This window comes from Suncus etruscus, chromosome 2 (genome assembly GCF_024139225.1).
Source record: "Suncus etruscus isolate mSunEtr1 chromosome 2, mSunEtr1.pri.cur, whole genome shotgun sequence".
Classification (NCBI taxonomy): Eukaryota; Metazoa; Chordata; class Mammalia; order Eulipotyphla; family Soricidae; genus Suncus; species Suncus etruscus.
In genome coordinates, this window is record NC_064849.1 from 114478870 (window position 1) to 114506200 (window position 27331).

Consider the following 27331-nt stretch of genomic DNA (forward strand, 5'->3'; position numbering starts at 1 on the left):
TGGGCTGGAGAGAGAGTTCAGAGCTGGAGCCCATGCCTTGCTCCGCTTTGATATTTGGCTCTGTAAGTGCCCAAGATACTATCTGTTGTGACCCTGGTATACCCTAGCACCCTAGAAAAATTTATATCGTCAAACTGGAGCATTGAACCATTTGCCTCTGTTGGTCAAGTGTCCCTGGAAATGGCCATGGGTCTCACCTGAGTACTGCTTGGGGTCCTCCTATCCCCCCAAAAGACAAAAATTTTGGTTGAAAGATACATGCTAGAGGTTGGAATGATAGTACAGTAGGTAAGGTCTTTCTTTGATCCCCAGTACATACTCCTGACCATTAAGCCAGAAGTAAGCCCTGAGCACAGCTGGGTGTGTCTCCCTCCCTGGTAAAAAGGTAAATAAATGTTTTAATATAGGCACAGAAAGTTATCTATGATTCTCTTGGAGAATTTTGCTTCTCCTTTCTGCTGGGACTTTCTAGATACTAAGCAAATTCTCAAAGAAGTTTACTGAATTATTTTTATTTCAAATATTGTAGAAAGTTCTATGAAGCATATGACAGAAGGTACTCATTCATTCTTTATCCATTATTTACTCCTTATCTCAGAAACAAGATGTCAATTTGGATGGGACAGTCAAGTCAATAATTAAAGGATAGGAATCATAGGCTAGGCTGGGAGGCATGCAGGTAGTTGGAGTTTAGTGATTACAGAGCCAAGCATGCAGCTTCTGCCTTCTTCACTCTTCTTTCTTGTGAGGCAAGTTTTGAAAGTCTCTGTTGCTTAAGCTACTCCGAGTAGCTTAATCCTAAATAGCATAGAAATCCTAAGTAGATAGAAGAAATAGTCAAGAATGTCTAAGGAATAATAAGGAACAAGACTTTCAAAAAATTAAAAAGATTTATAAAGGATAAAGTCTAAGTTTTATCTTATTTTTTTAGGAAGTACAGAAAGCAGGCTGGATGGGGCATAGAGGCCACTACAATATAAAAATATGGTGAACAGTTTCCCTTCCTTTTCCTTCCATAGAACAAAAGTGATTGCCTTACTTATGACACCAGTCAAATGTGTCAGCGCTTCATGGATTAAGTCAAATAGTGAGTAGTTTTTCCTTAGTGCCCAGACATAGGTTTTTTGTGCTTATCCAAATTTATTATGTGATTAAATACATAGTGACAAGAATGGAGGGGGTTGATGCTGAACCCTAGTTTTTAGGCACTGGACAAAAATGAATGAATGAGGAGTGCAGATTCACTCTGTACATTCAATAGGACAGCCTAGTTCTCCTTCCCAGAGAAACAAGGAAAAAACTACCAGCCCTTTGGGTCTTCCACTTTGAAATAGGAACAAGGAACAAGAAAAATATAATTAAATACCAGGTTAAAGCATTTGTCTTGCACATGGTTGACCCCAGTTTGATCCCTGGTACCTCATATGTTCGGAACCAAGAATGAACCCTGAACACAGAACCAGGAGTAAGACTTGAGCATCTTCAAGAGACCCCTTCACTCAAAAAAGAAACATATCATTTCTTCTCTTACCCCTACTATAAGAAAAACAACAGAAATACAGATTAAGAACTACCAAGAGCTACTAATAGCATGTTTAACTGGTTACATAGCTTTTAAGGGGATAGTGTTACAGTTAATAATAAATGGCCAGTGGGAATTTGGGTTCCGTCTGCCAAATCTTTCCATTTCTCAATAGAAGCTAGGGTTTTCTGGTTTTTTTTTTTTTTACGTAAAATTTTATGACTTAAAAGTATTAGTAATTAGTTAATTTAAAACACTATATGATTTAAATGAATTAATTTGGAAACCGTTTTGCTGTCTCAAATTCAGATCAAGAGGTCAGTCTCTGGAGTGCATTAGAACCACCTGTAGACTATTAAAAAGAGCAAAACTAACTCGTATTTATAAGATATATTCTCTTTAAAAATGGGAATAAAATAATAAACATACTGATTCTGAATGTGCAAAATAATAGCTTCTTTGTTTTTTTGTCTTTGGACCACATCTGGCAGTCTCAGGGGTTATTCTAGGCTCAGTGCTCTAGGGTCACTCCTGGCAGAACTCATGGAAATGAGTCTGAATCTCTCATATGCAAAGAATTCACTTGAGTCCCTTGAGATAGCCCCTAAAACCAGAAATTTTTTATTGTGATACATTTACTTAAGACTGGAGATCCAGTGAGATAACTTAAAGGATTGAAGCAACTGCCTGGCATACACAGGCTCTGCGTTTGATTACCAACATTTTATGTTCCCCAGAAAAGTATTTAGCATAGTCTTAGTCCCTCACCTTTGCTTTCGAGGCTGCAAACAAAACAACAACAAAAAGGAGGCATACATACACACATCTCCTAAACTCAGTGTGTGCGTGTGTGCATCTGTGTGTAATCATCTCTGCAAGGATAACTAAAAAATAACATTAGAACTGGAGAAATGGTACAGCGTTAAAGTTCTTCATTTGTATGCAACCAACCCCAGATGTGATCCTGGGCACTGCATATGTTCTTCTCAAGCACCACTAGAAGTGACTGATCCCTAAATACAGAATTAGGAGTAATCCCTGAGCACTGCTATGTGTGGCCTCACATTCCCCCCTCCCAATAAATATAGAACTTAAAATAAATGGAGTTATATTTAAAATAAATAACTGATAACTAGATAAGATGGGGCTTGGAACTATTTGGTTTGTGGGAAGTTCTGAAGGCTTGGACCATGAGCATGTGAACATTTTCCTTCCCTATTGGTAACATAGTTGTAAACCCACTTCCTCTTCAAAATTTGGGTTCTTTAGTTATGGAGAAAGGCCTCCACAACTGATTCCAAGCAATTTCACAAGCCTATCAATATTTCTTTGCAGAATTTCCTACAGCCCTGGGTAAGACTTTTGGCTCAGGAGCACAGTAACAATCCTGCTGTGATCTGCTGTCTTCTTTCATATCTGCTGGAAAGATGTGAAGGCATATAGCTTTCCTTGCATGTAGAAACACAAAATGTTTCTATTGCCTAAACATCTTTTGTTGTTGTTTTTTGCTGGTTTGTTTTGTTTGGGGACCATACCTAGGGGTTACTCTTGGCTCTGTGCTCAGGAATTACCCCTAGAGGTATGGGAAACATATAGAATCCAGGTTGGCCATATGCAAGGCAACCTGCTATACTATGGCTCTGGCCCTAGTCTGGAAATGTTTATGGCAATGGTGTTCCAAGAAAAAAAGTGACTCTAAAGTTGTATTAACCTAGCTGTTTTGTTTTGTTTTGTTTTGGGGTTATACCCAGCAGAGCTCAGGACTTACTCCTATTTTCAGGACTTACTCCTGGACAGGCTGGTGGGAACTAGCCATCTGTATTGTTTTATCTTATTTTTGTTTTTGTTTTGGGGTCACATTGAGAAGTTCTCAGAATTTACTCTTGATCCTGAACTCAGGGATGACCCTGGTAGGGCTCTGAGGCCCATATGGGATACTGGAGATTGAGCTTGGCCCAGCAGTGTGTAAGGGAAGCTCCCTACCCACGATACTATCACTCCAGCCCAAACCTAGCCACTTTTCTCATGGAGTCTGCCAGGAATTAGGCAGAAGGAAACCAGGATATTACCTGATAAAGGATTGTGCAGATGAGGAAGAGATGGCAGCCCTGAAACCTGCTGGTGGCCCTTTGTGCTGGTAAGAAGTCTATCTAGGAGCTTATCAGATGAAGACACGGTCCATGCTTTGTAGAACATTTGGTGAGAATCACCCCTCCCAGGGTTATCCAGTAGCACCTGGCAGCCAGTTCTGTTATTTAATAAATCCTGTTCACTGCGACTTTTATGAGATCTCTGGGAACTGTGATGAATAGAGGAACTCAGGCCAGCTTGGGATGTGGTCCCTGGGGTGGCTGTCAGAAAGTTATTGCCCAGGGTGATGGGAGGGAGACTCTGCGTTCTGATTGGTGGAAGCCCCTTGTGGACCAGAGGCTTCTTTTCTGGCAAGAGATATTTCATATTCTCTGTGCTCCTCTTCTTAAAGTTGACCATACCCAACTGCTCACCAGGCTGTTTCTGGCAGTTGGTGTCCACGATGCTGTCAAAGGAAGTGATGATGTCATCGACTTCTGAGGGGTCTTCCTCTCTAGTGGGGTCCCCACTAGGTTCCTTCTGGGAGGCTGTCTGCTTGGTCTTGCTGAAGATCTGGTTGAGCATGCTAAATCGCCCTTCCTTCTTTTGGGGTCTAGTGTTCTGGGAAGGAATGGGTTCAGCTGGTTCTGTTCTAAGAGATGGAGAATGTAAGAAGGATTCAGGTGAGCATAGGAGAACCAGGAAACACCCTGGACCACATCAAGTTACTTCCTCAGGGCCCTGTACTGGCACAGATGTCTTAGGGATCTGGGATCTCTCTCATGACTGAGGTGATGTTTGGGAGCTTGCACTAGCTAGGACAACCCCCTTCCTGTCATGTCAGCTCAGGTCATTTCAAGCATTTCTTAGATTCCCCCTGTTCCCTTGAGAGGAATGCTCTCCAACTTTCCAGATTTCCCAGTAACTATTCATTGAGATGTACAGGGAGCTGAAAATTGTTTTCATCATTACTCTTTTAAATTCTCAGTAAAAGTCTGTAGGGATGTTTGAGAGGAAGGAAGGAAAGAGCAGGGTGGAGGCTGCAGGTTGGAGGGACGAAGTTTGGATTTTCTCTGAAGGAGATCCTGGGAGGTCTGGGGCAGAGCACAGGCCATAAGTACTTTAAGATTCCTGTTCATTTTATGCCCTGGATGGATTCTTCGTTTTCTTTCTAGTTTTTGTTGTTCTTGTTGTTGTTTTTGTTTTTGGGTCACACCTGGCAGCACTCAGGGTTACTCCTGGCTCTACATTCAGAAATCCTCCTGGCAGGCTCTGGGGGACCATATGGGTTTCCGGGATTCAAACCACCGTCCTTCTGCATGCAAGACAAATACCCTAACTCCATGCTATCTCTCCTGTCCCCATTTTCCTTCTAGTTTTAATCTTCTTAAAGATTTTTTTAAAATTAAACTAAATTTCTGACTGAAAAGAAAAAGCCCAACAACCTTAAAAAAGAAAAACAGTGAAGAAAAGCAAGGAAAGAGTTTTGACTGGGCTTCAGCTACAAGAAAAAGGAAGTGTCCAGGCAAGGCTGGGTGTGGCAACAGCAAGCAAAGTGAGCAATACCCACGGGGCAGGCAAAATCTAAAGAAAGGTCAGATGCCTTTGGGCTGGTTCTTTATAGGTGGAGACTTGGCCTGAGCACTATTGTGTTTTTGTTCTTTGGAAAATTCTTTAATTTTCTTTTGAGGCCACAAGTGACTATGCTTTCTGTGCTGTTAGTTAAGGATGAAATCTGACTCATGCCTGCACATATCCTGAAAGCCATATTGCAACAATATCTCCACAGTGAGATGCTGTCATCTGCCACTCACTTATTTTAGGGTTAGGATCTGTGATCAGGGCTTACTCCTGATGGTACTCTGGCGATCATATGCAGTGCCAGGTACTGAAACAGGGTTGGTTGTATGCAAGGCAATTACCTTATTCCTGTTTCCTCTCTCATGAAATGAAAGATGTATTCATGATATGTTTTTAGCTTTATCTTTTCACCTTCAGTAGGTTTCTTGAGCCAGAGAGATGACTCAAAGGGTTGGAGTACTTCTCTGTTTGTCAATACCCTACCATATAGTACTCTGAGCAACCTCCAATTTGGAGTAACTCCTGAGTGCTACTAGATGTGGCTCCCAAACAAACCTACTAACCTTTTAAAAAGCAAATTTCAACTCATCTGGCTTGAAATATTGAACAGAGGGTCAGAGAGATAGTAAGGCATGTGCTTTGCCTGCAGCTGACCCAGATTTTGATCCTGGGTACTACATATAGTCCCCTAAGCACTGCCAGGAGTGATTTCTAAGCACAGAGCTAGGAGTAAACCAGAGTTTTTGTTTGTTTGTTTGGTTGGTTGGTTACTTAGGCAAAGAAGATGAAGAGAACTTGGTAGAAAATAAGTAAAAGGAGAGATAAAAGTTCAGTATATTAGGCTGATGAATTCAGGTTCACAATAATCATTTTATTTCACAGAGTTACAAACAAGTCACTCTACATTATAATGCAAAACACAATGAAAAGTTATTACTGGATTTAACTGTGGAAATTTATAAAAAAAAAAACAACAACCAACAAACTTCAGGGCCAGAGTGGTGGCGCAACCAGTAGGGCATTTGCTTTGCACGTGCTAACCTAGGAAGAACTGTTGTTTGATCCCCTGGTATCCCATATGGTCCCCTAAGCCAGGAGCGATTTCTGAGTGCATAGCCAGGAGTAAACCCTGAGTGTCACTGGGTATGGCCCTCAGAAAACCAAAAAACCAAACCAAAACAAAACAAAAAATAACTTCATCCATTGGAACTGTAGGATATCATGTTAAGTGAAGTAAGTCAAACAAAGGTCAAATATTGGATGTCCAGGCCAGAGTGAGAGTATAGTGGGTAGGGCTCTTGCCTTGCACACGACTGACTTGCTTTTGACCCTCTTTATCCCAGATGGTCCCCTGAACACCATCAAGATTGATTCCTGCATGCAGAGCCCCTGACCATCACCAAATGTGGCCCCCAAACAAAAACAAAAGAAAATATTCAATGTCCTCACTTTCTCTGTGGTATATAAAATAACATGACAAGGTAATAGAAGGTATTAAAGATAGGTAATTAATTGGTCCTAGATTATAGAAATGAAAAGGCTACAGAAGAAGGGAAGTGGGCAGGGAACAAAGAGGCTGTCTGGGGTAACATAGGGGCAAAGATCAAGGGCCCTCTCCTCATCTGGGTGTGGAGGCAGGTAAGAAGTATGTATCTAAATCAGAGTCAGCATTGGACTCTAAATACTAGGTACATAACTAAACTTCTACTGTCAGCATAGATACAAACTATAATAATTAAACTTTAAAACATGCCTGTTAAGGCGGTGGGTTGGGTTGGGAAAATTACAAAAGGGAACCTGGGGACACTGGTGGATAGATGGGAACCTAGTAGTCCTATTGGAAGGTATATTTAATACTTTATCATTATTATTGTTATACTGGTTTTTGGTACCACACCTGGCAGTACTCAGGGCTTACTCCTGGCTCTGTATGTGCTCAGGATCACTTCTGCTAGGTTTCAGGGGAATGTAAGGGGTGCTGGGGATTGAATGCAAGGCAAGCACCTTACCCCCTGTACTCTCTCTTCAGCCCCTGAAACTTGACAGCTTTGTAAAACATGGTACCCAAATTATTATGTAAAGGAAGTGGGGCTGGCGTGGTGGCGCTAGAGGTAAGGTGCCTGCTTTGCCTGCACTAGCCTAGCACGGACCGCAGTTCGATTTCCCGGCGTCCCATATGGTCCCCCAAGCCAGGAGCAATTTCTGAGTTTATAGCCAGGAGTAACCCCTGAGCGTCACTGGGTGTGGCCCAAAAACCAAAAAAAAAAAAAAAAAAAAAAAAAAAGCTTTATCTCTAGTTTTGTTTGAGAGCTTCCCATTTGTTTATTTATTTATGTATTTATGTATTTTTAGTGTCAGGGATCAAATCCAAAGCCTCAGATAAACAAGGCATGTACTCTACTGCTGAGCCATCTTCCCAACGCTCAACTTTCATAAATCTTTGAGAGGAAGGAAAAGAGGAAGTTGCTGGCAGAGCACATACCTGCTTTCCTGGGAGAGAAGTCTGACACAGGCTGTGTGGCCACAGTACAGGGCATAGGCCAGAGGCGTGCTCTCGTTGATGTCCCGCAAGTTGCTGTCCATGCCCAGCTCCAGCAGCGATTGCACACAGTCGGCCTTCCCTGCAGCTGCAGCCCAGTGCAGAGGGGTCCTGGGGATTATGGGAAAACAAGAGCACATGTGGGACAAATTGCCTGGCTGGCTACAGTCTCTACTTCAAGTTGCTGCAGGGAGTACTCTCTGAGGTTCCTAGCCTGAAGTTAACAGGAGGAGAGCGAGCATGTGTGTATGATGCTCTACTGAGGGTGGGCCTTTCCAGCTCTGAGCATTCTCTGGCCTCCTGCTTTTCTGGCTTTCTTTTTTTTAATTTCTTTTTATAATTTTTGGGCCACACCTGGTGATGTTCAGGGCTTTCTCTTGGCTTCGTCTGTGTTCAGGAATTTTTCTTGTTGGTGCTTGGGAAACAATATGGGTTCGAGGATCGAACCCAGGTCAGTCACATGTAAGTAAGGTAAGAGCCCAGTCCTGTATTATCTCTATAGCTCTATATGTTTTTTTTGTTTTTTTTTTTTTGCAGTTTTGTTTTGGGTTCAAACCAGGCTATGCTCAGGGCTTATTTCTGCTCTGTGCTCAGGGATCACTCCTGGCGTTTTGGAGGATCAGATGGGATTTTGGAAAAGGAAACCCTGGTAGGCCACATGCAAGGCAAAGAACTATGCTATCTACTGTTCTGTCTCTCCTGCCTCTGGTTTTTCTGAGAATTTCCTTAAACAGGAAGTAGTGGGTTAAAGGGTGTGAGCAAGTTTACAGCTTCTTTGTCAGGGAAGCCAAACTGCCTCCAGAGAGGATTGACGATGCTGTTCAGCATCAGCTGTAGCCCTGCTTCTTCTCAAGTGTTGTGTGTTATCAGCATCTTTAAAAGTATGTTCTGAGTGGGAGCCAACTGTGAGAAACTGTGAGTGCTGCCTATGTATGTTTGTCTCCTGTCCTGTCTCCTAAACCTCTTGGGAGTGGGCCGAAAAGAGCCCAGAAAATTTGCTCTCCCAGAGGCACCAGAAGAGCACGGCGGCTCCGCTTCGCTACACAGCCGTGCGCTCTTTCTAAGGAAAGAACGCCACTGCAACAAGAAGAAAAAATCACACTAAGAACTGAGCTGGCTCACTGGTCTAGCATCTCTCCCTAGACTGTCTTCTCTGCTGCGTGCTCATATCTAAGATTTGATCCTGTGTGAGGCTTCATCCACAGAGGGCTCCCCTTCCTTGAAGTCAAGTCAACCCATCCAGAAAGGGTGGAGCCAGAGGAGCGTGGCCTCGCCATCATTTACCCAATGAATACCACCACAACACGTAGAAAAACACACAATACAAGTGTGACAATGGGGAAACAACACAGTCCAGCATTAGACATAGAGAATGAAGATGACAATTCTGATGACCAGAAAACGGCCAACCAACTAATCAATCTCTCAGGTAAGGAGTTTAGACAAGAAATATGGAAGATGCTCAAAGAACTCAAAGAAACCATGGATCGTGTTGAACAGAACACAAATAAGAACCAAGAAAATATGAAGACAGAAATCACAAAACTCCAAACTGAAATAACAGGTCAAATAACAGGCCTGAAAAACTCAGTAAACGAATTGAATGGCAAAATGGATATGCTCTCCAACAGGCTAACAAGCTGATAATAGAATTGGTGCTGTGGAAGATGAGATAAATAACAACTCCATACACAGGGAGAGAATGGAAAAAAACTTAAAGCAAATGAATAGACAATGAAAAAATTAGTCAAAGAATGGGAACAGATGAAAATAGAAGTCTATGATAAGCTCATCAGAAACAACTTAAGAATCATTGAACTCCCAGAGACCCAGGAAGAAAATTTCCAGGAAGAATCAATGGTCAAGAACATCATTAAAGAGAAACTTCCAGAGCTAAAGAATATATGAGATCAAATCCTGCATGCCCGAAGAGTACCAACCAAAAGAGACCCCATAAAAAATACCCCAAGACACATCCTAGTCACAATGATGAATCCCACAGATAGAGACAGAATTCTGAAAGCAGCAAGATCAAAAAGAAAAATTACATTCAAGGGAACATCCTTGAGATTTACAGCAGACCTGTCACCAGAAACACTCAAGGCCAGAAAGCAGTGGTGGGACATAGTGACAAAACTCGATGAAATAAATGCTTCACCTAGAATACTGCACCCAGCAAAACTCACTTTCCGGTTTGACGGAAGAATACATGGTTTCACAGACAAACAACAGCTCAGAAACTTTACAGACACAAAACCAATCTTAAGAGAAAAACAGAAAGACCTAATTTAAGACAAGACTGACCAAAAGACACACCAAATTTTGATGTAAAGATGGCATTAAATCCCAGGACAATTCTTTCTCTCAATGTCAATGGACTAAATGCACCAGTTAAGAGACACAGAGTGGCTAAATCAAAAAACTCAATCCAACCTTCTGCTGCCTACAAGAAATGCACCTTAATAGTCAGAGCAAACATCGACTCAAAATAAAAGGCTGGAGGGAAATTATCCAAGCAAACAATACCCATAAAAATACCCATATGGAGTGGCCATACTAATATCAGATGATGCAAACTTTATACTCAGGAAAGTTGTAAGGGACAAAGATGGACATTTTGTATTAATAAAGGGATATGTACAGCAGGAAAAAAAATCACTCTCCTAAACATATATGCACTGAATGAGGGTCCAGCAAAATATTTAATACAATTGTTGAAAAATCTGAAAAATAATATCAATAACAACACAATAATTGTGGGGGACCTCAACATGGCTTTGTCAACCCTGGATAGGTCAACCAGACTGAAACCCAACAAGAATATACTAGACCTGAGAAGAGAAATGGAAGAAAGAGGCCTAATATATATAGCACACTCCATCCCCAGAAACCTGGATACACATTTTTCTCCAATGTACATGGGACATACTCCAGGATAGACTATGTGCTGGCACATAAAACATACCTCTATAATATCAAGAAGATAGAAATTTTTCAGGTTACATTCACTGACCACAAGGCTCTGAAATTATATGTAAATTCCAAAGGGACACAGAAGAAAAACTTTAACACCTGGAAGTTAAACAGCCTCATACTGAATAACCAGTGTGTCCAAGATAAAATCAAAACTTTCCTGGAAACAATGATAATAAAGACACAAACTATCAGAACTTATGGGACACAGCAAAAGCAGTACTAAGAGGAAAATTTATAGCTTTGCAAGCACACATCAAGAAGGATGTGTGAATAGCTTAATGACAAAGCTCATAGAATTAGAAAGTGCTCAACAAAAGGAACCAAAAATAGGGAGACAAAAGCAGAAGTTGGTTCTTCGAAAAAAATAAACAAGATTGATAGACCACTGGCAAAACTAACAAGAAGAAAGAGAGAGAGAGAGAGAGAGAGAGAGAGAGAGAGAGAGAGAGAGAGAGAGAGAGAGAGAGAACTTGTAGTAGGAATGAAAAAGGAGAGATCACTACTGATATGGCAGAGATTCAAAGTGTAATCAGAAACTACTTTGAGAAACTCTATGCCACTAAAAATGAGAACCTGGAAGAAATGGATAAATTCTTGGACTCTTATAGTCTTCCATGGTTGGGTGAAGAGAATGTAGCATATCTAAACACCCCAATCACTATTGATGAAATTAAAATGGTAATCAAATATCTGCCCAGAAACAAAAGCCCAGGCCCAGATAGATTCACTAATGAATTCTTTCAAACTTTCCAAGAGCAACTACTACCAATCCTGGCAAGACTCTTTCATGAAATCGAAAAAACGGGAACACTTCCAAATAGCTTTTATGAAGCCAACATCACCTTGATACCTAAACCAGACAGAGATGCTACAAAAAAAGAAAATTACAAACCAGTATCGCTGATGAATGCAGATGCAAAGATCCTCAACAAAATCCTGGCAAATAGGATTCAATGCCTCATTAAGAAGATCATCCATTATGATCAAGTAGGTTTCATCCCAGGAATGCAAGGATGGTTTAACACCCGTGAATCTATCAACATAATACACAACATCAACAACAAGAAAAATATAAATCACGTGATCATATCAATAGATGCAGAGAAAGCATTTGATAAGGTCCAACACCCATTCTTGATCAAAACTCTCAGCAAGATGGGAATGGAAGGAACCTTTCTCAATATAGTTAAGGCCATCTACCACAAGCCAGTGGCAAATATTATCCTCAATGGAGAAAAACTAAGAGCCTTCCCTCTAAATTCTGACAAAAGCAAAGCTGTCCTCTCTCACCACTCCTATTCAACATAGCACTGGAAGTACTTGCTATAGCGATTAGGCAAGAAAAAGACATCAAGGAAATCCAGGTAGGAAAGGAAGAAGTCAAGCTCTCGCTGTTTGCAGATGACATGATACTCTACTTAAAAAACCCTAAAGACTCTACCAAAAAGCTTCTAGAAACAATAGACTCATATCAAGGTGGCAGGCTACAAAATTAACACACAAAAATCAATGGCCTTTCTATACATCAATTGTAATAAGGAAGAAATAGACATTAAGAAAACAACCCTGTTCACAATAGTGCCACACAAAGTCAAATACCTTGGAATCAACTTGACTAAAAATGTGAAGGACCTATACAAAGAAAACTATAAAACTCTACTCCAAGAAATAAGAGAGGACACACGGAAATGGAAACACATACCCTACTCATGGATTGGCAAGATTAACATCATCAAAATGGTAATACTCCCCAAAGCATTGTACAGATTTAATGCGATCCCTCTAAAGATACCCATGACATTCTTCAAAGAAGTGGTTCAGGCACTTTTGAAATTCATTTGGAATAATAAACACCCTAGAATAGCTAAAGCAATCATTAGGAAAAAGAATATGGAAGGAATTACTTTCCCCAACTTTAAACTTTACTACAAAGCAATAGCTATCAAAATAGCATAGTATTGAAATAAAGACAGGCCCTCAGATCAGTGGAATAGACTTGAATACTCAGAGAATGTTCCCCAGACATACAATCACCTAAGTTTTGATAAAGGAGCAAGAAATCTTAAATGGAGCAAAGAAAGCCTCTTCAACAAGTGGTGTTGGCACAACAGGTTAGCCACTTGCAAAAAATTGAATTTAGACCCCCAGTTAAAATCATGTACGAACGTAAAATCCAAATGGATTAAAAACCTCGATACCAGACCTGAAACCATAAGATATATAAAACAACACTTAGGCAAAAACATGCCAGGACATTGAGACTATAGGCATATTCAAGAAGAAACTGCACTCTCCAAGCAAGTGAAAGCAGAGATTAACAGATGGGAATATATTAAACTGAGAAGCTTCTGTACCTCATAGGAAATAGCACCCAGGATACAAGAGCCACCCACTGAGTGGGAGAAACTATTCACCCAATACCCATCAGATAAGAGGCTAATCTCCAAAATATACAAGGCACTGACAGAACTTTACAAGAAAAAACATCTAATCTCATCAAAAATTTGGGAGAAGAAATGGACAGACACTTTGACAAAGAAGAAATACAAATGGCCAAAAGACACATGAAAAATGCTCTACATCACTAATCATCAGGGAGATGCAAATCAAAACAATAATGACATACCACCTCACACCACAGAGAATGGCACACATCACAAAGAATGAGAACAAACAGTAGTGGCGGGGATGTGGAGAGAAAGGAACTCTTATCCACTGCTGGTGGGAATGACATCTAGTTCAACCTTTATGGAAAGCGATATGGAGATTCCTCCAAAAACTGGAAATCGAGCTCCCATATTATCCAGCTATACCATTCCTAGGAATATACCCTAGGAACACAAAAATACAATACAAAAATCCCTTCCTTACACCTATATTCATTGCAGCACTATTTACCATAGCAAGACTCTGGAAACAACCAAGATGCCTTTCAACAGATGAATGGCTAAAGAAACTGTGGTACATATACAGAATGGAATATTATGCAGCTGTCAGGAGAGATGAAGTCATGAAATTTTCCTATACATGGATGTACACAAAATCTATTTTTCAGAGTGAAATAAGTCAGAGAGAGAGAAAAACGCAGAATGGTCTCACTCATCTATGGGTTTTAAGAAAAATGAAAAGACATTCTTGCAATAATAATTTTCAGACACAAAAGAGAGAAGGGCTGGAAGTTCCAGCTCACCTCAGGAAGCTCACCACAAACAGGAATGAGTTTAGTTAGAGAAATAACTACATTTTGAACTATCCTAATAATGAGAAAGTATGAAGGTTATAGAAAGCCTGTCTAGAGTACAGGCGGGGGTTGAGTGGGAAGGAGGGAGATTTGGGACATTGGTGATGGGAATGTTGCAGTGGTGATGGGTGGTGTTCTTTACATGACTGAAACCCAAACACAATCATGTATGTAATCAAGGTGTTTAAAAAATATATATAAATGAAATAAGATATGAATAAATAAAACAAAAATATGATCCTTTAAATGCTAAAAAAAGTATTTTCTAGTTAGGTAGGCAAAGGGGTACTTCAATGTTGTTTTTCTTTTGTATTCTGTGAATAAATAGTGAGGATGAATATTTGTTCGTCTTTATTGGAGACTTAGGGAGTTTCCTATGAGACTTGAACTCAAATTGTCTATCTTGTATCCTAACTGATGTACTAACTCCATAATTTCAGAAATATTTGCTTATTTGTAATTTAATTTCCTTAACGAAATGATTCTTAATGTCTTTTCCCCACTTTCCTCATTATAGTATTGGTTTTTCTTTTTTTTTTTTTTTGTTTGTTTGTTTTTTGGGTCACACCTGGCAGTGCCTCAGGGGTCAGTCCTGGCTATCTGCTCAGAAATAGATCCTGGCAGGCACGGGGGACCATATGGGACACCGGGATTCGAACCAACTGCCTTTGGTCCTGGATCGGCTGCTTGCAAGGCAAACGCCACTGTGCTATCTCTCCGGGCCCATTATTGGTTTTTCTTACACATTTCTATAGGCTCTTTACATATTATAGCTGACAATTTTTTCAAGGTTATGTCTATGATTACTAAAACAAAATGATTTTATTTTCTCAAATTTATTACAAAAAGATTTTATTTTCTCAAATTTATTACTTATTTTACAGGTCAAATAATATATTTTGGTAATTTAAAATTTTTCTTAATTCTTTTTTTTTTTGTTTTTGGGGCTACATGCTTGGCAATGCTCAAGCTTACTCCTGGCTCTACACTCAAGTGTCACTCCTGGTAGTGTTTAGGAGACCATCTGAGATAATAGCCATTGAACCTGTGTCAGCCACATGCAAGGCAAATGCTCTACCCATTGTGTTATCACTTCAGCACCCATTTAGTTTATTTCCTATAAAATTAAAAAAATAATCGCATTTAATTACTTTCTCTCATTTTGTACTTACTGCATCTTCACCTGGGGCTGGAGGGACAGTATAGTGTCAGCTGCAGCTGACCTGGGTTCAATCACTGGCATCCCATATCACTCTCCCCACTTCCCAGGCCTTTAGGAATAATTTGAAAGTGAACAGCCAAGAGTAACCTCTGATCATATGTGGCACAAAAACAAAAACAAAGTCTTCACCAGTCTGAGATATTAACCTTTAAATTAAAAGATATTTACAATAGCCAGAATCTAGAAGCAAACCAGATGCCCTACAACAGATGAGTGGCTAAAGAAACTGTGGTACATATACACGATGGAATACTATGCAGCTATCAGGAAAAATGTAGTCATGAAATTTCCTATACATGGATGGACAAGGAACCTATTACATTGAGTGAAATAAGTCAGAGGGAGAGAGATAGACACAGAATAGTCTCACTCATCTGTGGGATTTAAGAAAAATAAGAGACAGTATTATAATAATAACCAGAGACAATAGAGATGAGGTCTGGAAGGACCAGCCTATGATCTGAAGCTTACTACAAAGACTGGTGAGTGCAGTTATAGAAATAACTACACTAAAAGCTGATGACAATGGTAATGAGTGAGAGAAGTAGAATGCCTGTCTTGAATATAAGTCAGGGGTAGAGGAGGAGGAAGATGGGGGGCAGGCATTGGTGGTGGGAATGTTGCACTGTTAAAGGGGGGTGTTCTGGGCCTGGAGAGATAGCACAGCGGTGTTTGCCTTGCAAGCAGCCGATCCAAGACCAAAGGTGTTTGGTTCGAATCCCGGTGTTCCATATGGTCCCCTGTGCCTGCCAGGAGCTATTTCTGAGCAGACAGCCAGGAGTAACCCCTGAGCACCGCTGGGTGTGGCCCAAAAACCAAAAAAGAAAAAGAAAAAGGGGGGGTGTTCTTTTTAAACTGAACCCCAATTACAAACATTTGTAATCATGGAACTTAAATAAAGATATTATAAAAAAGGGAGGGATGGGGAAGGAGAGGGGCATTGGTGGTGGGAATGTTGCACTGGCGAAGGGGGGTATTCTGTTTATGACTGAAATCTAGCTACAATCATGCTTGTAATCATGGTGCTTAAATAAAGATTTTATATATTAAAAAAATAAAAAAACAAAGAAATAGAGAAAATAAAATAAAAGTAAATTGGGTGCTAAAAGGAGGCAATGAGATATGATGCCCTTTCAATAACAGTATTATAAACTACAGTGTTTAAAAGGAAAAAAGGAAAAGGAAGAAGAAAGTATCTGCTACATAGCAGAGAGACAGGCTGAGAGTGGATAGGAAGGAAACAGGACACTGGGGGCAGGAAATGTGCATTGGTGAAGGGATGGTTGTTGAACATTGTATAAAATCATGAAGAACTTTGTAAGCATATCTCATGTTGATTCAATTAAAAATAAGTAATTTTTAGTCTTATATATAATAAACATATTATATAACATTAATATAATATTAAATTATTAAAATGCGAAAACCCACTAAGTCACATATAAAAAAAACCTATATCAACAAAATAAAAAAAGGTATTTTAGTTGAAAAAAGATATCTTAGTTGAATTGTAAAATAAGTATTTTGTTTTACTAAAATTTTGTTGTTTTGAACTCACACAAGTCCAGCATTGCCTAGGGACTATTCCTAGCCCTGTACTCAGGAATCACTTCTGGAAGTGGTTGGAGATCATATAGAGGAACAGAGACTGAACCAGGGTCAGGCTCATGCAGGAGCCTTAATCTCTATACTATCTTTTTTATTTAACCTCAGTAATTTCTTTAAAAATATTATAAAAACTTTCTCCTAGTTTCTGGATGTTTATAGGTAAAACTCCACATTTATGTTCAGAATATTTACATAAATACATATAAATCTTTCAAAAATGAGTGGTAAAAAAATCAATAAGCCAATTAACAAAATTAGCCAAAGATTAGAACAGACACTTCATTAAAGAAGATATTTGAATGCTAAATAAGCACATGAAATGGTATATAACAATAACATTTGTCATTAGAGAAATGACAAACTAAAACTAAAGCAAAACAAACTGACAAACAAAAGCCCTGACAATATCAATTACTGGCGAAGATTTGGAGTAACAGGAAAGTTCCCATATTCTGTAGGAATACAAAATGGTAGCAGTCATGTTGGAAATCACTGTCAGTTCCTTCTAAAGTCAAATACATACTTACCAAAAAGCCAAGCAATCTTACTGCCAATCTATGAATGTGTATAGCAACATTTTCAGAATTCCCCCAAACTGGAAACACTCCAGTGTTCTTTAACAGGTAACTGGATTAAAAAACTGATTCATCACACAGTGGCTTCACCTCAGAAATAATGAACTGGCCACTGACATATGTAACAACATGCGTGAATCTCAATGCATTGTACTTAGTGAAATGTCAACTTCAATATCAGATTACATTCTGTATATTTCCACTTACATGACATTTTGGAAAAGGCGAAAACATAGAAACAGAGAAGTAATCAGTGACTGCCAGAACTTAGAGAGAAGTATGATTACAAAAGGACAACTTGACAATGAAGTTGATAAACTTTGAATCGAGATAGTGGTGTTATCTGAACATGCTTGTGTTAAAAACAATAAAACTATGCACCAACAACCCCACCTCGGTTATACTGAGTTTAATATAAATGAAAAGTAAATGATTATATTTTCTTCTAGATTCACTCAGAAGAAAAACAACCAACCTGCATGTGTATCTGTCTGTACATTTTGTTTGGTGAGGTGAAGTGTGGCAATCTGACTTCTTCTACTAATAGCAAAAGTTTCCTCAGCACCAAATTTTAGTGTGTTAAGATTATAGTTTGAGCTTTTTAACTTTATTTTATTTATTCTTTTAATTTTTAATTTATTTTTCAGCCCTTCCTCTTTCCCTTTTTTAGAGATGATTTACAGTGTGTTTGACTTCAAGTAATGGGCGATATAGCAGGACAAATATGTGAAATAGTTTCTATTTCCAAAAATATCCACAAGTGAGAGCAGATTTGGAGCAAAAACAGTTTTCAGCAGTAGAAAGAATACAAGGCAGATATCATAAGGGGGGCAGGAAGAAACAAAGGACAGCTGAACCCAAATAGGAGACCAGAAATTTGCTTCCCTTGCAGAGTACCAGGAAGTTATGATGGCAGTTGCCTGGGCAATTAGGTGAAGGAGGCCAGGGAGTGACTCAGGGCAACATGACATTCAGAACAATGGCTTGTCGCATGAAGGGACAGTGATTCTCCCTTTCAGTCACATTGAAAACAGCATTGCAGATCAAGAAAGGAGAGCATACAAGGTATCCATGGTCATGTGTTTAGGACATGAACCTTGGGCCGAAGGGCACTTTAGGAGAGCCAGTGATTTCTCAGACAGGGAGGCAGACAGTCTGGGAGCTGCAGTCATACCCAGAATATAGCCAAAGTCTCGTATACATTAAGGCCTCTGCCAATCACGCATCTTCCACCTTAGTTTAAGCTATGGACAGCAATGTGAGAACATTTAATAGACCGCATATATTTTTTCATTATCGTGATCAATCACATGGCTCATCCAAATATGTAACAAATATGATTTATTCCATTCTACTTTAGTGGCATCTCCAGGCAATATTTACTATGAGGCAAGATGAAGCACCGGCCAGCTTATGCCCTCCTGTTTAGAGTATATATTGCCAGTAAATTCAGTAGATGGAGGGTTGCACATTAATCTAGTCAGGTTTACAAACATGTACAAATTCACTTTGGAGTATTGTAAAATATTCCCTTATGAAATTTTCTTGGACCAGCAATTTATTCTGACCTTCTGCATGAAAGATGAGATACAGAAGAAAAAGGTGAAACAAACTATGTTGCAGACAGATAGTGAAGTACATAGATAATTTCTAGCTAATCTTTCAGGAGCTTTTCTGGGTAATCTATAGTTGCCAGTTCCAATGAGCTGAGATATTTTTCTTTTCTTCTTTCCAAACTTCAGAGTGTGAAACAAGTAGCAGGTTTCAGCTCAGGTCTCAGCTTTCATACCACAACTTTGGGACCTAGCACTGAGCACTCCAACCTGTTTGGCTGAACACTGGGATGCCTTTTCCCAAAGAATCATAGATTTATGAGGTGTTTTACTGCCAAGGGCAAATTCCCCCTTATTTCCTAGTTCTCCTCTTTTAGCCACTCTTCTTTCAAATTACTGCCTTATTTTCTTTCCCTCTCCTTGAAAACTTTCTTTCATGAAAAAAGAGGGAAGTCAAATTAATAGCAAAGCTAAAAACTCTGAAACCTGTGGAGGTTTTAAAAACATCTACTACTAAAAAAAAAAAAAAAAAAAAAAAAAAAAAAGGGAAACATCCTCTACTAACACAGGTTGTTAGCTTCACTGTAAGGCCACAGCTGCACATGACAAAGGAGCCAAATCAAAACATGGAACAAAATGGGTGTGGTGGAGAGAGTGCTGAGGTCACTGAGCAGAGCTAGACTCTTCTTGGTGTTTACTTCACTTGCAATTCTCATTGATCTCTGGCCTTGGCACTTTTAGCCTTGTCAATTTTTCTTGCCCTAGCAAACTTTCTTTGATGAGTTCTGGGGGTACTAGGTATTTTTGCTTACAAGTGTGTGACAATACAAATAAAATATATTTTATATTGAGCTTGTTTGGAGGTACAAAAACTTTTCTGCAGCTCTCCTTTTGTTCCTTTTTTTTGCTTATATAACTGGGGTTTTACTTTTTTTTTTTTTTTAACTTCCTCAGCATTAAAAATAGGTTCATGAAAGAAGTGGGCTCCTAAAAGAGGTATACTTAGATTTTTGAGCCATATCTACTTGTTCACAGAGGCTTCTCCTGGTGGTGCTCAAGGAAATAAGTGGTGTCAGGGATAGAACCCAGACTTCCTGCATGCAAAGCATGCACTCAGTCTATTGAGCAATTGAGCAATGAAATATGTATTTTAATTTGCATGGGACTGTATGTGCCTATGATCAGGCTTACTCCTGGCTCTATACTCAGCTTGGCAGAGCTCAGGGGACCATATGGGGTGGTGGGAAATAGTACCTAGGTTGGCTGCATTGATGCAGTAGGCCTTACCCACTGTACTATTTTTCTAGCCCTTCCATTTTAATTAAAGTCATTACGTTAACCATTTCTAGCTTCTGACACTTACATGAATTTAAGTATATTTTCTTCTATGTTACAAAGATATTAGGTATCAGAGTGTAGATGGTGCTTCATGGGATAACATCTGAAATCCTAGGTGAATGATTAGTTTTGCAATTCAAAGATAAATTACTTTGCAAACCTTGTGCTTTTTTTAAATAGTCTTTTTTATGGTGGGGGGGGGGCACACCCGGCGGTGCTCAGGGGTTACTCCTGGCTGTCTGCTCAGAAATAGCTCCTGGCAGGCACGGGGGACCATATGGGACACCAGGATTTTTTAATAGTCTTAATTGTCACTGTTTTCAAAATTTTTTTTTTATACTTCTTACATTTTGTTCTTACTTTTACTTTTATATTCCCATTGAATCAATGGCTAAAGAAACAAAGCTTATAGAAGCAGTATGACTGCAAAGCTTAAACGTTTGATTGTGGGTGTAGACAGAGCATGGTAGATAAAAAATTCTAGGCTCGAAGAATAGTCTTCCTTTATTTGCTAACTTTTAGGCAAGTTTCTCTCTTCTTTTGTTGTTTTGGGGCCACACCCATAGATGCTTAGGGATTACTCTTGGCTCTGCACTCGGAAATTACTCCTGCCAGGCGGAGAGATAGCTTGGAGGTAAGGCATTTGCCTTTCATGCAGAAGGTCATTGGTTGGAATCCTGGCATCCCATATGGTCCCCCTGCCTGCCAGGAGCAATTTCTGAGCATGGAGCCAGGAGTAACCCCTGAACACTGCCGGGTGTGACCACACACACACACACACACACACACACACACACACACACACACACACACACACACACACACACACAAAAAGAAATTACTCCTGCCAGTGCTTGGCAGGCCATCTAGGATGCCAGGGATAAAACCCTGGGTGACTCTTAAGCAAGGCAAAAACACTACATGAGGACTATTGCTCTGGCCCCTTAGAAAAGTTTTTTTTACCTTCTGTTTTGATTAGTTTTGGAGGCCACCCCAGCTTAGAGTGGTGTGTGTGTGTGTGTGTGTGTGTTTGTGTGTGTGTTTCTGTCTGTCTGTCTGTCTGTCTGTCTGTGTAGGAGCACTGCTCCTGGTTCAGTGCTGAGGGCCAGCATAGATCTACTAGAACATATTTGATGATGAAAAATGGAAAATATGATAATCTCACATCTAGTTCTGAATACAAGCCTCTCTTTTACTCGTTAGATAAGGGGCTTGTATTGCCTTTATGTCATAATGTAGGAATGAAGGGAAGAGAAAGACTGTTATGAACAGGAGCTGAGGCACAGTGAGCCTTCTGGTAACACTACAGTTATTTAGCAAAATGTGGAAAATCTGACCATACTGTATAATCAGTCACAGCATTTCTCTTCATCACAATGGCTTTTCCTGCCCTGACTGAAATAGAGCTTTTCTTGTCATAATAAGCACACGTGCAAATATTACTGGCAATAAGCAGTCATTATGGTCTAACTCCCCCCCAAATACACTTTTTATTTTGAGATTAACATGTGGAGAAGCCAACTAGCACTTTCCGCCATTCTCTGATCTGCCACCAGTACCTGTCATCTACATCCAGAGCCTGCAGGTTACACTCTGGGACCCTTGCCAGTTCCTTAATGATGTCGCTGAAACCAGCAGCAGCAGCGATGTGCACACAGGTCTTGCCACTCTCATCGTCATAGTTGATGATGGACGGACCCTGGTGATGGTTCAGAATGATGGAACACAGAATTCGATTTCCGCTCTGGAAAACCAGTCAAAGAATGCTTATCATGTATAAGAGTGTTTAAAAGAAAGGGGAAAGGAAACAAAATACATTTGATTCAACCCACAACTTTTCACTGTCTCATGTCCTTGTAGAGATTGGCGTGTGTCCTATGAGCCCAATGGTCTTCCTTAGCAGAGAATTGAGGATATCTGTCAACAACTATAAAGGGCTGACATCACTTTAGCACAGAGCATTGGCTACCAGACAGCAACCTTGCTCACAAAGCCTGTTCAGTTTGTTTTTTTGTCTGGTAGTCTCATCACTGAGAACTGACGAAATTCATTTCAACATAAACAAAATGACTAGGAAATTCTGACAGGTAGTATATGATCAACATGATCCAGTCATCATCAAACTACTACCGACTGCATGAAATTTAATCACCAAAAATAATGTGTGAATGAAAGTAGATACTAATTAAAGACCTAATAAAGAAAGAAAATCAACAAGTATGAGAAGGAGAAGGAAAGAACCATAGGCAATGATCTAAATTAGGTCTATCTTTTGGAATAACTGTACATTTATTTATATATATATATTTTTAGGGGAGATGGCACACCTACTATGCTCAGGACTTACTCTTGGTTTTGCTCAGAGATCATTCTTGGCAGTGCTTGGGGGACCATATGTGGTATTAGTGATTGAACTTGTGCTGGATGCATATAAGGCAAGTGCATTACCCACAGTTCTCTCTCTGAACCTCCTAAGTTTTTAATCTTATCTTCGAAGTATTTTTTTTAACTCCCAGTGCCAGCCTGCAAAGCCACCAGCTTTTCCTTCAGATCACTTTATAATTTTCAGCTTGAATAGAGAAGTATCTACACTCTATGCACAGCAATGCTGTTGAATAAATTTCAATGAACTGAAGGAAAAACATGCATAAGCATTTGCAATTTCAGATGCAGGAAATTGTCAATAGTTAATAAGAGAAACTTTAGTTTTATGCTGGACAATGTAAAATCTCCTCTTTCACATTTCCAGAGATCTGTACAAAGATTATAAAACAATTTAAATAACTAGTTAGCATTTATTTGTGAAAGAGAAACTTGGTCACTCCACTGGAGAGACTCGATAGTGGGCTGCAAAGACACCAAATTTTTAGGAAGAAAGGAAGAAAGGAGACTCCGGGAAGCTCTCTGAGCAAGTTAAGGAAACGGGGATAACAGATGGGTCACAAGTTAGGTTAAGGAGTCTAGCAAGGGAAACTGAAATTTTATTTTAATTTATGAATAATAATTATCTTTTGTTCTTTTGGGGGGACACAACCAGTGGTGTTCAGGGTTTGCTCCTGACTCTGCTCTGAAACCACCCCTGGAGGTGCTAAGGGAATGATAAGGATTATAGGGGATTAAACTGACATTGACCACATGCAAAACAAGTGCTATCTCTACAATCCCAAATATTTAATATTTGAATATTTGAATTGAATTTTTAATATTTAATTGAATTATTTAATATTAACTCTAAATAATGTTCAATAACCATCTTATAATAACTTTTGTCACAAAAAATTTGTGTTAGATTTTTTCCCCCATGGTTCTGTTTATTAAACCCCAGGGTTGTCTCAGACTCTCTGAATTTTCACAATCCTATAGAATATCAGCACTGATTTTGATATTACCATTTTCTTCCCCTGCCCTTTCTCTGTTGGTACCTGCAGGTCTCAGAAGACCCTCGTTCTCAGCTTGCTGCAGGCTCCCAATGAGCCACTGCATGGCAAACCATCTCGTGGACAGGGAGCTGCAGCTGACTCTCATCTTGAAGCCCTGGAAGGACTAAAGCTCTCAAGGAGTCCAGAAAGAGAGCCCCGTAATTGTTAATGGCAACAGCCCAAGAGAGCTGCATAATTTATGGCAGTCCTCTGTTCAAAGGGCAGGGGAAAGCTCATGCTGAGTCTTCATTTGGCCCCCTGAGGTTGAAGGCAAGAGGGTGTAAGAACAGTCCCTCTGCAGTGTGGTCTCTTATTCCATTGAAAGACACCCCCCCTCCCCAAGTGGTGCCTTATTCTCTATTGCACAAAACCCTCTGGGCAGTTCTCATTCCTTTCCTCCTGATGCTTCTGGGCTTCTGTGACCTTCCGTTATCTCCCAGGCCTGCGTCTCTCTCTAGCTGACCCTCTCTCTAGCTAATGTCTCAAGCTTGTGGGTCTAAACATTCTACTTTCAGACCCCCCAGTTTGAACATTTGAGATGAAATAAAAGGCAAATTCTTTTAGAGGAGACCCAACAGCACACAGGAGGCTCTATGGTCAGTAGGCCAGTTTTGGCACTGTCACTTACTGGCTGGGACCCTGAATGAGTGGGTTCAACCCTTGGTGCATCTGTTTTCTCCTCTATGGCAGCAGGAAAACAAAAGCTCCTTGCCCCATGGGATTGCTGTCAAGATGAAATGACAGTGCCTCCCAGAGATAGCACAAAGCTAAGGCACTTTCCCTACATGCTGCTGACCTGCTTGGTCTCCTTAGCACTACCTGAGTACAGTGCACTGTCGAGTACAGAGACAGAAGTAGCTTCTGAACACCACTGGGCATGGCCCCCAAACTAAAATCAAAACCAAACCAAACCAAACCAAAGGTTAAATGACTGGAGATTTCAAGACAAAAGGAACAGGGGCAGGAGAATGACTAATCTAGAGAAACACCTGCTCCCAAGGGAAATGCTAGCCTAGACAGGCAGGTTGGGACCCCATCAAAAAACAGCTCAGAGTTTCCAGAAGCCATTTCTACTTTATTATGTCACTTTCAAAATAGCAAGGGAGGGAGAAAGATTGGGAGAATGGGGTTTCAGTTTTTCCATCAATGCTGGTGCCCCCTCTAGAACATTTTGTTCTTTAAACTAAAATGGCAACCCATATTCTTTTCCTTATGCAGGATTAATCAGCAAGGCAGTCAAGTCATTGAACTATGTTTTTTTCTGAGAAGTTTCTGTTCTTATATGTCATGAGAGAGATAGAGACAGAGGTTGTTTGAAGAGTAAAATTATACCAGAAGAATATTTAAGAAATGTTGCATAAAATCCTTGATGAGATGACAAAACTGTTGTGAACTGCTTTAGATAGGTTCAGTCTAGTGAGCTCTGATGCCAGCATAATACAATTTACCCATTGACTGTTTACTTAAAAGTCACTGTCAGATACAAGGATGAAGGGAGAATGACATGAGAAGGCAGAGAAAGGACATGAAAGGAAGAGAAGAGAGTCAGCAAAGCTGGCATGACAAAAGGCCCAAGTGAGTGAGACACTAAGCAAACAAAATCACAGTGACAGTTTGAGAAAGACAACTTTCTACAACCAGGCATTGAGGAGCTGATATGCAGGCCACTTTAATACAGATTTCAAGACTATGTTTTCCAAATAGGTCAGTCTTTGTTCACTGGTTAATGGATTTCGTAAACTTGACTTTGTCTTTGTTGACTTTGGGCTAATGTGGCTTTGTAGTTCTCCTCTTATCAGTATGGAGAGTCATGTGGCACAGATGCTTGCACAGGCATTGCATGAACTCAGCATGTGACAAACACACCTCCCCCCCCACTGTTCTTGGGTCTCCATTAAACTTAGTGACTTATCTAGATGGTCCTTAACATCTCTAAGGTTCTTCCTATGAACTGTAGTCACTGCTGGGTCACATAGTGATGCTTTAATGTTTCAAATATATTTAGAGTTAGTTAAAGGACATTTTAAAAATTTTGACAGCTCAAACAGTTAATCACAGACCTTGGCCACCACAAGGTGGAAGAGTTCATGTTGCACCAAACCAATCTCAGGCATTAGAGACTTGAAGTTTATATTCAAGAGCCTCAAAGGTTAAGGTGTTTGTGTGTGTGTGTGTGTGTGTGTGTGTGTGTGTGTGTGTGTGCGTGTGTGTGTGTGTATGCAGTGCATGTGCATGTGTGCTTTTATTTACTCTTCTTAAACACATACTAAATAAACAAACAATTAAACAGTTGTTTTTCTACTGATGAAATTCTTTTCCTTCTACCCTCCTTTGAAAAGTCCAGCAAAAGAAAAGTGCCATTGAAGGAGATTCCAAATAAATACATTTTCTAGGAAGTGGGGAAGAATTAGTAATAATATCTCAGAAGCAGTAGACACTTGCCCCTCTCACAGACCAACCATCATATCTATCTCCAGTTTCCTGTCATTGGGGGGAAAAAATCTACTAGAAAATATGTCAAAACCAGAATTCTACAGAAAGAATACTACAAGTCATTGATCCTATTGACTTGAGACAGATATGCCTATTGATCTGAAATCAACAAACACTTCTTTGAAGAGCTAAGATTTACTAAGCATTACTGAACCTTGAGAGACAGCTAGACAGATCAGTTTATATATAAATTTAAGACTTCATACAAGTCAATTGTCCTTTCCACTGTGCTATTGCTCCATTCCCACCCAATCTCAGGAAAAGGTTTTTTTTTTTTGTTTGTTTGTTTGTTTTGTACTGAATTTTCTCCAAAAATCAGAGCTTTTGCCATGTCTTAGTAATCATTCCCTTAATAATCATGGCCAGCTAGGTTCAGATGCCCTCATGGTACAAAGGTGTATGAAAATAGCCTCTTTATAAATCACTTAAAAATCACTTCACTCTCTCCCTTCTGAGCAAGCTGTTTCCTGCTGAGGCTACAGCTGTTGCAATGGGGAAATAAAGAAAATTACAGATTTGTGGATGTGAAGAGAACTGAGGAGTCTGTGTAATCAGAGAATGAAAGCTGATAAGGAAGAAGAATTCAGGGACCATATGGAGTCCTTTAGCTTGGGTTCCTATGAGGAGGGAATTTGCACTGAAAAGGGTGACCATGAATTCAGTCGGAAGACGTTGAATCTAAGAGTCTCTAGGAAATTATGTGAAGATATCCAAGAGAGCTATAAATGCAAAGTGCTGAGAAGAGAGAAGTAAGAATTAGAATTGTTACTCCAAGAATCTTATGAGTTGAAGTCATAGAGACTGATCAGCTTTCTAATGAAAAATCAGTGAAAAAGGGCTTGATAAACATCTGTAGCGTTGGGGAGTGAAGGGAGAGCAGGCTGTTGAGCTACATATATCATCAGAGATGAGCAAGTACATATTCCCATGAGCCTGAGAGGCCAGGAGAGAGAATGTGATAAGGACAGGTTTTTGAAAGAGACAAGTGGGGGTCTCCTGGCAGGTAGGGGTAGAGGCACTACCAGTCACCAAGAAATTTCTCAGCTATCTGAAAAATGGGGCAGATATCCAATGTAGTTTACTCTGTAGATCCTTAGTTTCAAATATTTACTTTTTGAAATGGGGACGGAATACCTAGTGGTGCTCAATGGCTACTCTCAGGTAGGGGAAAGAAAGGGTTCAAGGGACCATATG

General features: G+C 39.9%; 1 protein-coding gene across 1 annotated transcript in view; it reads right to left on the reverse strand.

The window, feature by feature from the left end:
- ANKRD55 (ankyrin repeat domain 55) overlaps positions 1 to 27331 on the reverse strand; it is an 81577-nt gene that overhangs the window by 14511 nt on the left and 39735 nt on the right. The window contains exons 6-8 of the mRNA XM_049768118.1: positions 21785 to 21969; positions 7656 to 7823; positions 3592 to 4244 (exon numbers count right to left, since the gene is read on the reverse strand). Coding sequence (XP_049624075.1) covers positions 3592 to 4244; positions 7656 to 7823; positions 21785 to 21969 — 1006 coding nt within the window. The remainder of the gene's footprint in view (positions 1 to 3591; positions 4245 to 7655; positions 7824 to 21784; positions 21970 to 27331) is intronic.